The sequence below is a fragment of the Phragmites australis genome, chromosome 3 (assembly GCF_958298935.1).
Source record: "Phragmites australis chromosome 3, lpPhrAust1.1, whole genome shotgun sequence".
Lineage (NCBI taxonomy): Eukaryota > Viridiplantae > Streptophyta > Magnoliopsida > Poales > Poaceae > Phragmites > Phragmites australis.
The window spans coordinates 6,904,210-6,915,625 of record NC_084923.1 but is presented as its reverse complement, the minus strand read 5'-3'; the positions used below and the strand labels follow the sequence as shown (position 1 = coordinate 6,915,625).

General features: G+C 48.4%; 2 protein-coding genes across 3 annotated transcripts; one reads left to right on the top strand and one right to left on the bottom strand.

The window, feature by feature from the left end:
- Positions 1 to 487: 487 nt before the first annotated feature.
- On the top strand, positions 488 to 2,716 carry LOC133911851 (cyclin-D5-3-like). 2 transcript variants are annotated; one of them, XM_062354281.1, is made up of 5 exons: positions 488 to 1,117; positions 1,219 to 1,305; positions 1,411 to 1,699; positions 1,778 to 1,914; positions 2,019 to 2,716. In XM_062354281.1, exons 1-5 carry the CDS (start codon positions 824 to 826, stop codon positions 2,223 to 2,225), a joined length of 1,014 nt encoding a protein of 337 aa, XP_062210265.1. In that variant the 5' UTR covers positions 488 to 823; the 3' UTR covers positions 2,226 to 2,716. The 2 variants fall into 2 exon arrangements, with proteins under 2 accessions (XP_062210265.1, XP_062210266.1); XM_062354282.1 differs by having other exon boundaries at positions 1,999 to 2,179.
- Positions 2,717 to 4,380: 1,664 nt separating this feature from the next.
- LOC133911850 (calcium-transporting ATPase 10, plasma membrane-type-like) lies at positions 4,381 to 11,416 on the bottom strand. The gene is made up of 7 exons (XM_062354280.1): positions 11,169 to 11,416; positions 8,188 to 8,242; positions 6,151 to 8,102; positions 5,900 to 6,058; positions 5,592 to 5,763; positions 5,073 to 5,371; positions 4,381 to 4,962 (listed from the first exon to the last, which is right to left on the bottom strand). Exons 1-7 carry the CDS (start codon positions 11,343 to 11,345, stop codon positions 4,723 to 4,725), a joined length of 3,054 nt encoding a protein of 1,017 aa, XP_062210264.1. The 5' UTR covers positions 11,346 to 11,416; the 3' UTR covers positions 4,381 to 4,722.

The window sequence follows — 11,416 nt, the reverse complement described above, 5'->3', positions numbered from 1 at the left end:
TGGTACATGCTTAGACCATATTCACCTTCTCACCTACAGAATTGACACCCAAAATTTCATTCCCCGTGCTTTCCTTTCCGCAAGAACTTGTAGGATTTTGGGGGTTCTCCTTTCGCATTAATAAAACATTTTGGCGATTTCACTTGGAGGTTAAAATCAAGCCAGAGTGGACATATTTGCCAGAGTGGCCAAAATGACTACGAGAGCATTGCTACGTTGCTACTCCTACTTATAGCAAGGCCTCCTTGATGCCACGCTTGCCAACAATGTGTACAGTTAGACTTAGGGGGCGGACCATCGTGTAGGTGACGTAGCCTTTTGTTTTTCAACGATCTATTATATATATTTAGTAATATTTTTAAACTAACAAGTGAGATTTTCAAATAGATATTTTGTATTTTTTATTCTGAATGTGTACGATAACGAGCAAGGTCTGGGTCACACGCTTCACGGGTGTTGCGAGTGTGTGCTAGTCTGTTACCACGTTGTGGCTCCTCGTCAACCTGTGTTCGTCACGACACTCGCCGTCTACTAAACCCTTCTTCTCCCTCGCACCCACACCAACGGACGGACGCACCGCGCCCCACGCGCCCACGCCACCTCCCCCACGCCCCGCACAGCTCAACTGCGCATTTCTCTCAATCCAACTGCGCATTTCTCTCCCCTTTCACCGCGCGCGGGTGTGGAGGAGAGGAGGGAGGGAATCCCTTTCTGTTCCGCGCCGTGCTCGCGCGCACCCAACCCACCCGCACCACGCACGCCGCCTTTTCCTTCCTTTTTTCCCACCCTTTTCCCCGCGCATGCATGGGCTCTGATTGATGCCATGGGGGACGCCGCCGGCTCCGCATCTGCTCCCGCCACGCCCACCTCCATCCTCATCTGCCGGGAGGACGGCAACGACATTTTCCCCGACGCCGACGACGGCGCTGGAGGCGGCGGCGGCGCGGACTTCTTCGTCGCCGACGATGACCGTCTCCTATTCGTGGACCAGGACGACGAGTATGCCGCGGTGCTCCTTTCCAAGGAGCGCGCTTCCGCCGCCGCCGGCGCTCGGGCGGAGGAAATGGAGGAGTGGATGAAGGCCGCGCGCTCCGGGCGCGTCCGTTGGATCATTAAGGTCGTTCGCCTTCTCTCCCCCATCCTTCGCCGCGTCAGTGTTCTTGCAAAAAATTCGATCTTTTCCATTGACTTCGACTCGGGTTTGTGTGGCGGTTACAGACCACCGCGATGTTCCGGTTCAGCGGGAAGACCGCGTACGTCGCGGTGACTTACTTCGATCGGTTCTTGGCGCAACGGCAAGTCGATGTAATGACCCTGCATTTCCCATTGCCTTTGCCTTCCTGTAATGTTCTCGAGTGTTTGATTATTGAAAGACTGCCTGCGCATTGCCGTTGTCTTGGTCATGTTCAGAGGGGGAGAGAGTGGGCCTTGCAGTTGCTCTCGGTGGCGTGCCTGTCGCTGGCGATGAAGGCGGAGGAGCACCGCGCGCCGCGGTTGTCGGAGTTCCGGATGGACGCGTACGAGTTCGACAGCGCGTCCATCCTCCGGATGGAGCTCCTCGTACTGGGCACGCTCCAGTGGCAGATGATCACTGTCACCCCGTTCCCCTACATCAGCTGCTTCGCGGCGCGATTCCAGCAGGACGAGCGCAGGGCGATCATCCTGCGCGCCGTGGACTGCATCTTCGCCGCGATCAAAGGTTGATCCTTTCCCCCATGTGCTCTTGTTCCATCGAATCGGATCGCAAGAACTGATCTTTTTTCACACCCATTTGCAGCGATGAGCTCGTTGGAGTACCAACCATCCACCATAGCTCTAGCATCCATCCTCGTCGCGCGCGACAAGGATACACTCGCTACCAATCTCGACGAGCTCAAGGCGATCTTGGGCTCATCATGGCCGCAATTAGACACCGTAAGCTATCGTACTCGCACTCCCTGTTATTGTAATCCCTTTCGGAAAGCCGTTCGTGGAAGGCGCAATGATGAATAAATGCAGCCGCTATTCTTCTGTGGCAGGAGCATGTGTACTCCTGCTACAGGGCGATGATTAAGGAGGACAAGTCCTCCATGCACTCGACGGAGGTGGCGTCCTCGGGTATATCTGCTGTCGCCCACGTCGGGAGCCCGGACGCCTCCACGGGCGCCAATAATGCCACCGCCTCGGCGTCGGCGGCAACCCCGGACAACAAGAGGAGAAGGTTTCTTTCACCTCAGCGCCAGTAGGAGCTGCTGGACAGTGGAGTCCAGCTCGCATTTTAGCTCATCATTTCCTTTTGTTCCAGCTGATTGTGTGGCCAGAATGGGGGCGAGATTCGATTCTTCTGATTAGTGCAATTGTCACAGATGATTTGATAAGTTTTTAGTATCGGAAAGATTTTGGTTTTGAGGAGATCTTTCCCAGGCGCAAAAGGTAGTGTAAAAGAGGAGTGAAGAAAGACGAAAATTGAAAGGACATCCTGCTCAAAGTGAGGCAGGCTTCAATGGGGTGAAAAGCAAGAAGTCAAGGAGTAGGGAGTCATTTTTTTTTCTTCTGTGAATACTGTACTAGCTAGCCTGTCCTCTATCCTCTTCTGTTTAATAGCCTTGTCACTTCATGAGTGACAATACTTAACTAGATATCCATATGATTATTGCTTATCTCTGTTGAGTCATGTTATTCTAGCTCATCAGCATGCTCTTTAGATGCCGAAACCAAACAGCACTGTTCCATTTCACTTGTGATACCCACTCCATGATGTGTGTGCAATTGCCGTGCACAGGCAGTTGGGAGTTGTCTAATGTTGTCTGTTGGATGAAAGAAATGGTGTTTGTTTGCTTCCTCTCCCTGCTGATGTTGCCTCTTGCGCCGTGTCATCAAATTGACTGCTTTGCTGTTTGCAACAATGGCCTGCTGTTCTTGGAGATGACTGACACTGTTTGTTTCTGCCTCTGCTGCCTTCCTTTATAACCCACTGCATAGCGTATCATGCACTGCAAATGACTTGGACAAAGGTAGGAATGGGACAGGTGAAACAGGACAAGAAAATATGTCTTCTTCAGCTTCCTCTCAAGTCTCACTCATCACTCACCGGCTGGTTGAGGTTGTTCGACGAGCGCATGAGGTATTCTGAACTGTTTGCAGCATGTGAATGGATCAGTTTATACTCTTTCGAGCTCATCTCCATTTCTACTACTGACTTCAAGAAGGCAACCTGTACTCTTGAAGCACAAGAGCTCTGCTTGCGAAGTTTGAACAATCTTAGACCAAAGAAACCTCTCCTCGTTCCTTCCCTGCACTAGCATGATCTAGAATGGCTGTGGCTGACCTTGCACTGCATTTCTTTAATTGCCTGGCCCATGCAGTCAAAAGCAGGGGCAGGCATGAGGTGAGAGAGACATGACCTGGTAAAAACTTGCTGGGCTGTCTTGTCCCTTGCAGCCTGTAAAAAATGTATTGGCTCATACATGGCTGGTACTGTTGGAATTTTATTCCCAGTGGTTGCTTCATGCAATGCAAGACAGGAGGAGGTGTTGTCTAGTAGGAGTAACATGCTTAAGTCAGTGAGTGCCTTGAGCCCTTGACTGGTCAAAGACGTCTTGCATCGACACCGGCGACAGTAGTGATGGAAGCAAGCTGAGCTATTTGGTGTCAATTGTGATGTCAAGCCTGGGATGCCGAAACAAGGTAACTGACTGACAGGCCTATGCAGTAGCACATACACAGTTGTTTGGTGTATCTGCTGACGCTGCCGTTTGGATTGCTACAGATTCCTGGTCAAAGTTAAATATGCTTCTTTTTTTAAAGAAAAACATAGCTGGAGGCCTGCTGGAATTTATGGAAGTAGCAACTTAGATCCGTTGTTTCACAGAGTTCCAGATTCAGTAATAGGAGTTTATAGAATAAAAACATATGGTTTAAACATTTATTTTTAATTGAAAATAAAAATAATATGGTTTAACTAAATATCATTAATCTTTCCATCACTCCAGCGCTAAAAGTTCCTAAAACTAAAGATAATTAGCTCTAAAATTTCTTAGAGCGGAAGCTCTATCAATGTCCCAGTAAGAAACGCCTGATGCTCTCATAAGCCACATTTTCTTAGCAAATCAGAAAGGAATGATATCCACCCTTGTCTGAAACTTCTGACTGAAATATAAATTAGCAGATGTAGCAAAACGGTAGGTGTAAAGAAGCACATTCTGGTGAACAATAAGACTGGTTTACCGACAAATAGAGTTCAGTTTATTGCGAGTAACTTTGCTACCAATCCAGAACAGTCCCTCTCAAAAAAAAAATCCAGAACCTTCGGCAACCCCCCCCCCCCATTAACGATGATAACAAGAACCTTACACAGGTCAATGTCAATCTAAACACTTGTCATAGCTATATCCGCGTAGCTATAGCATCAAACAGATGGCTGCTGTTCTTTATGTTCTCAAACTTGCCAAGCTTGCCATATACAGCTCCAACTTTCAACGTTCCAAGGGAAAAAAACAGGAAAATAGAAGGAACGAACAGCTACATAAGTCTGAGACAACTTCTAAGAATCAAACCCACAGCCTTGGCTCATACTCTAAGAAAAAAAAGCAAGATAAAAGGGCAGAGATTCACCTAAATAGAAACATTATGGCAGAAAGATAGCTATCTTATATGCCAATGGAAATGCACAAAACTGCATTGCCATGATCAGGCTGTAGCCCCGCTCAACTACAATTTCTGACTAAAATTAGGTCCAGTTTCCTATACTGGGATCAGCTTGACAATAGCAGCAATAGGCATGCCTATGAAACCGATGGAAATGCAGGTGATCCACTGCTTGAATGTGAGAGGGGTAGTGTTTGCAAAATCGCCAAGAAATTGTATTATGATGAACTGGAAGATGACGGTGCTACTGAGGACGGCGATGAACACATTGTTGTTTAGAATGCCTTTGAATACATTTATCCTCTCCATCTCTCTTGAGCTCACCTCATTGAATACCTGCACAACAAAGAAAAAAAAATAGTTCAGGAATTATGTCACCATTAGTGCAAGAAACAGAAACCAAATGCAAATGTAGCCTAGGGAATTCATCAGCACTTGGAAATTACCTGGCAGAACACAAAGCAATTGAAGATGAGTGTGTTCAAGACTAGATCGGCATTGTTGCCCTTGATTCCAAACAGCCACTTCCCTTCGGTCTGTAGATACCAAATTACAAAGAACTGGTAGAAGGCCTGTCCCAGGATGTTCCTCCACATAATGTTACTAATGAAGTTTCCTTTCCTTCCAACAGGAGCTCTCTTCATCAGTTCACCGTTTGGAGGTTCTGTGGCCAATGCCAGTGCTCCTAGCGTATCCATGATCATGTTGACCCAGAGCAATTGCACAGCAGTAAGAGGAGCACTCCCTGATTTTAAATGCACAAGAACAGTGAGAAACAGTTATGGGACAGAAAACAAGGAAGTTCAAAATACACCTAACTAGTACCAGAGTTTCCAAACTTAGCTTATTCTGTATACTTCCACAGCTCCTGAAGGAGCGTGGCTTACTAGGCAGTTAGAATACGGTGAGGGATAAATTGAAAAGGTAACATCACTGGAAAGACTTATACAGAATTTCAGACGTACCTGTCAAGCAAGCTGAGGAGAAGTTTACAACCAGAGCAACCACATTGACTGTCAGCTGAAACTGCACAAATTTCTGAATGTTGATGTACACTGACCGACCCCATTTTGCAACGGTGACAATAGTGGAGAAGTTGTCATCAAGAATAATCACATCAGCGCTCTCTTTTGCCACCTTCAAGCAGATGTTAAAATGAGTCAAAATGGGGTAAATAATGAGTTAAATTCAGATATCTTGCAATGATGTCAAAGAATGAATGAGATCCTGACAAATATAGCTATCAATTGCATTCCTTGATACTTGAATTTACCTCAGTTCCGGCAATGCCCATTGCAAGCCCAATATCAGCCTCATGAAGCGCGGGTGCATCATTTGTCCCGTCGCCAGTCACCGCGACAACTTCATGGAGTGCAGTGCGAAGATGCTTCACGAGGGTGTGCTTATCCAATGGCGATGATCTCGCCATCACCTGATGCATGAAAAGCAGAGCACATTGGCAAACGAACCACAGAAAGAATAGGTAAAGGCGCGCAAAGGTGAGTACTCGAAGCCACAATTTACCTGTATCTTTGGTATCAATTCACTCAGTTCTTCTGCACTCTTGGTTCTGAACTCCGGGCCTTCAATGGCAATGCCACCTTCAGTTAAAATGCCGCATTCCCGGGCGATTGCCTTTGCCGTGTTGATGTTGTCACCTGTAACCATCCTGACAGTAATTCCTGCCGACCTGCAGATGGCAACTGATTCCTTCACGCCGGGCCGGACAGGGTCTTTAATCCCCACAATGCCAATGCAGGTGTACCCATCCACCGGAATCTGATCATTCGCTGAGAACCCATCCTGGACTTCCATGTAGGCAAGACATAGCGTGCGAAGTGCCTCGTTCGCAAAGCTATCGATCGTGGCCTTCAAGTGATCAATGGTTGCATCATCTAGGGGGATGACATTGCCTTCCTCATTCAGGTACTTGTTGCAAGATGCCAGTATGATCTCTGATGCACCTTTGCAGTGTGCTCGCAGAGCACCCCCTGGGAGCTGGATCACCACTCCCATTCTCTTCTTCGCTGAGTTGAACGGCTCCACCTTGACGAGGGTGCTCGCTTTGCGCACATCCGAAAAGTCTCCGCCGAGAGAGAGGCCGAACTCTAGAATGGCGGTCTCAGTCGGTGTGCCCAGTATTTCACGCTTGCCATCCTGGTTGAAGACCACGTCTCCACCGGTATTGTTAAATATGGACTGCAAGAGCACCGTCATGACAGAATCCGGTAGCTCGGAGAACAGGGTCTTGGTCTCTGAAGCACAATCCAATTCTTTGATCTTGCCGCAGATGCAGGCCATGACGACGGTCATGTGGTTCGTCGTGAGCGTGCCGGTCTTGTCGCTGCAGATGGAGGTCGCTGAGCCCATGGTCTCACAAGCCGCAAGGTGCCGGACGAGCGCCTTGTCGTTCATCATCTTCTTCATTGCAAACGCAAGGCTCAGTGTCACGGCGAGCGGCAATCCTTCAGGGACCGCCACAACGACAATGGTAACGGCAATGGCGAAGAACTCGAGCAGCTCCAATGCGTCATCTCCAGTCCAGCTCAGGTACGTGCCGTCCATGATCTTGCGCCGGAACAAGCTTTCGGTGAGCACTGCGAACGTGACGACTGCAAAGATGAGGCCTATCTTACCAATGATGGTGGCCACACCATTCAGTTTGACTTGCAATGGCGTCTCATCGTCGCCACCTTCGCTCAGAGTGGCCATCAGCTTGCCCCACTGAGTCCTCATGCCGACCGTCGTGACGAGCATCTTGCAAGAACCGTCCTGCACCTTTGTCCCCGACAGAAGGAACGGATTCTCGGCGTTGACGGCGACCGGCTCGCTTTCTCCGGTCAAGCTCGACTCGTTGATCAGCAGCGAGAAGCCCGACAAGAATAGCCCGTCGGCCGGCACCTGATCACCAACGGAGAGGTGGACGATGTCGCCGGCGAGAAGGTCATATATCGAGAGCTTCTGCCTGTATCCGTTCCTGGTGACCTGCACCGTGATCTTCTTCTTCTCCTTGTCGAGGTCCTTGAACTGCAGAGACTGGCGGTAGTCGCTCGTCGCGGTGACGAACACGACCAGCAGGATGCTAGCCACGATGCCGAGGCCATCGTGCGCGCCCTTGGGCCACCCCTCGGTGGCAATGCCGACGATGAGCGAGACGAACGCGCACGCGGCAAGGATCATGAGCGTCATGTCCTGGAGCGCCTCCCAGACGAAGACCCAGAAGCCGCGGGACTCCGCCTCGGCGAACTTGTTGACGCCGAACAGCTCCTGCCGGGTCGCCAGCTTGTCCCCAGACGTGGCGAGGCCATCGGACTCCGAGGTGGACAGCATCGACGCGAGGCCCTCGACGCAGCCATGTGATTTCAGCTTCTTGAGGTCATGGCTCTCGACGATCGAGCTCAGCTCCTCGGCGCAGATGCCAAAGCCCGCCGCCTTGACGTCGGCAGGGACGGTGTACTCGCTCTGGAGAGCAACGCCTGAGGAAATGTTGTGGTGGCAAGATTAAGAGAAGAAAACGAGACGGAATTGTTTGAGACTGGATGCACTGGTAGGGCAGGATACCGTGGATGAACTGAAGTGCAGCCTTTGAAACAAGCACCGCAACACGCAGCTTCTCCTGAAAATGGTAAAACATGCACTAATTGTAAGTCTCAAGAAGCACTAGTTTTGTTCTCAGTTCGCTTACACATCAAAATTCCAGAAAAAGGTTAAAGATAACAAAAGGTTGATTTGGAGAAAATATGCTCCAAATTCACAATTGCAGCTCTGAAGATAAGCAAGCTGATATGAAGTTTTAAAATGGCAGATTCATGGTAAACTTATAATGTTGTTCGTAAAAAATGTAACCTCATAAGTTTCTTACTGGATATCTACTCTAATTACTCCTGTTTATTTTTACCAGAAGACATACTAAGACCAGCAGACTACCAGAGATTGATCAAAGCACTAGTCCTGTCCACATTAATTTGATAAGTTGCTCTACTGAATCCACCAATTCACGACTGTGCCAATTTGGTAGAAAAAATAGTGAAGTATATCATTACGAAAGCAACTTTTGTGATACATCTACCAACATATAGTAGTAACAATTAAGCGCCTAATTGATTCTCATGTTCCAAAGATGGCCTAAAATGTTTGATTGAACGCTATTACAATCTGCGTAGATACGAATTTTTTTCACACAGCAAGTTTGGTTTCACATAGCTGTCCAAGAGTTTAGTAAAAAAATGACGAACACATTTAATTTTGGTTCCTGTCAGTACTTTGCATATAACATATTGCAGTAATTAGAGATATATAGTGTCACACTCGCTGAAAAATAAAGTGGTCAAAAACCAGATCAATTCTTTTAATTTTTCAATTACAGCTTAGAGTTCTCTTTCATAGTCCAAGGAAAACGTGATGATTGATGACCCGATGAGAATATTATACTTGATGTTTTGATGTGTTGTCTGCACCTTCCCATGTGCTGTCCGCACTTTATTATATTCTGGTCTTGTGTTTCATTATGTCATATGGTCATTAGAGTAAGGCACTACTGAAAAAAAATTCATCACTACCAATTTAAAATTGATATTATGATTATAACTATCGACTTATGAACCGGCAGTAATCAAGATATAAACCGGTAGTTATAATCATTTTAGATGTGTAAAAATACTCTACCGTGAACTCTTTAGCATGAGGATCTGTTTTAAGTTTGACGTCGAACTTAAGATAAAAAATCACATGCTGAAATATTCATGGTAGAGTAATTTATATCTAAATCTAAAAACATATATTGCGAAACTGCTATACCAAGAGCTCTTCATGTGTTCCACATCAAAGAGCTCATGATACAGCAGCCCTACGCCATCCGTTTTACATCTTACGTGCTAGCCGACTAAAATTACTATCCGAGAGAGTGGCATGGTAAGTCTAAACGAATGGCAAAAACACAATCTTTAACACTCAAACTTAGCTTGAAGAAACTGTGTTTTTTTGTCACTCTTTTAGATCTATTTATTGACACAACTATCTTCACAAAATATTCGCTCAGTGGAGACATGGAGAGAGGAGATAAGGAGAGAGAGAAGGCACGCAGCCGCATGTTGGCTCAGGAGACTATGGGCTCGATGAATGTACGCGAGGTAGCTACCTACTCAGAGGACAATGAGGAGACGTTGAAAGGAGACCGTGGGGAGAGGAATGAGGAGACGGGGAAGGCATGTGTTGGCATGGAAGATGACGGGCACAGCGGACGTCGAGTTTGGCGAATGGTGGCTACGGCGAGGAGCTCGTGTGAGTGGTGTTTAAGTCGGCCACAAGGAGTAAAGACGGCCGTAGTGGAAACGGACGGTGATGATTGCTCCACTTTGATTGCCACTACCCCTCGAGAGCAGCTTTGGGGAGAGCAAAATGAGAGATGGGCACGACCGAGGAAGACAGCAGACCTGTACAAATGGGCCTATTGGGCTAGCCCAGCACTAGCACGGCTGGGCACGACCCGGCTAATGCACGATCCGACAGGTCCAGTTAAGCAAACGGATCATACCGTGCCGGCCAACATGCCGAAGGCGCGACCTACGACACAGGCTGTGACTGATCGTGCCAAGCTGGGCCAGTCCGAGCACTGTTGCGGCATGGTCGACCTGACGGCCCGACGGGCACGATGCAGCAGCGGGACTGGGCAACAGCGTGGTGTTGGGGTGGTGCTGCACGACAGTAGGGTGGCGACGCGAGGGAGGGGGGCAGGCAACCAGGGGGCGACGTGGTCGGGCGGCAAGGTGAGGGCGACACGGCCAGACGAGGCAGGGCAGCGCGACTGGGCAAGGCGGGAGCCAGGGGAGGCAGGGTGGTGGCGCAAGGGCGGGGTGGGGCGGCGCGTTCCGGCGATTGGGGTATCAGACGTCCTTTCTAAGCAATTTTTCCATATTGCGGTGCATTTTATTTTGTCAAAATATCTTTTCTTTCATTCTGCCGTCAAGCTAAATGCTTATATTAAAAAAGGGCTATCAGACGTGAGCATGCGCCCTGTTTTGATAACCATTTGGTCAATAGAAACGTATGTGAAGTTATTCTCCTAGCAATTGTATCCACCTTTGTTTTCCTTTGAAACTGTGAGCAATGGTCTGAAACCATTTGCGAAATATGTGGTCTTCACCTATCCATTCTGAATCCAGACTTTTTCTTAGCGCGTTCTATTTGACTGAACGCCTCTTTGAATAAATCAACCATACTTTTTAACTGACACGCTAATCTACTTTTGCAACATCTAATTTCCCTCACATTTCCTTTTCAGTTCAAGAAGAACAAAAAAATCTTATGTACAAGGGAAAAAAGGATATCAGATTCTGTTCCATACCAACGAATAGAAAGAAAAATGCTAACATTGGCAAATATGCCGATACCATACTTGAACAAAACTGCGACAGCAATTTCATCGAGTTCTCCTGACTAGCATTGGATTTCAAGGCCGGGGACAAGAAACGCTCTGCTGGGACAGGGGGGGAAACGTACGCAGCACAGATCAGAGGAGGGGGCAGAGAGAGCACGGCACGCACCTGGTTGGTTCGCTTCATCTCGGCGGCCTCGGAGCGCTTGCTGAGGTTGGCGGTGAAGCGGAACCGGCGCTTGGGGTTCTTGACGACGCCGACGACCTTGCGCCATCGCCCCAGCGCCTCGTCCGACGAGTGCTTCGCCTTCACGCCGCCAAACTTGTCGTTCAGGTAGCTCTCCATCTTTGCCGGACTCGACTAGCTCGATTTCGATTCCCTCCCACCAGCCCCGCCGGTTCCGTGTGCATATATGT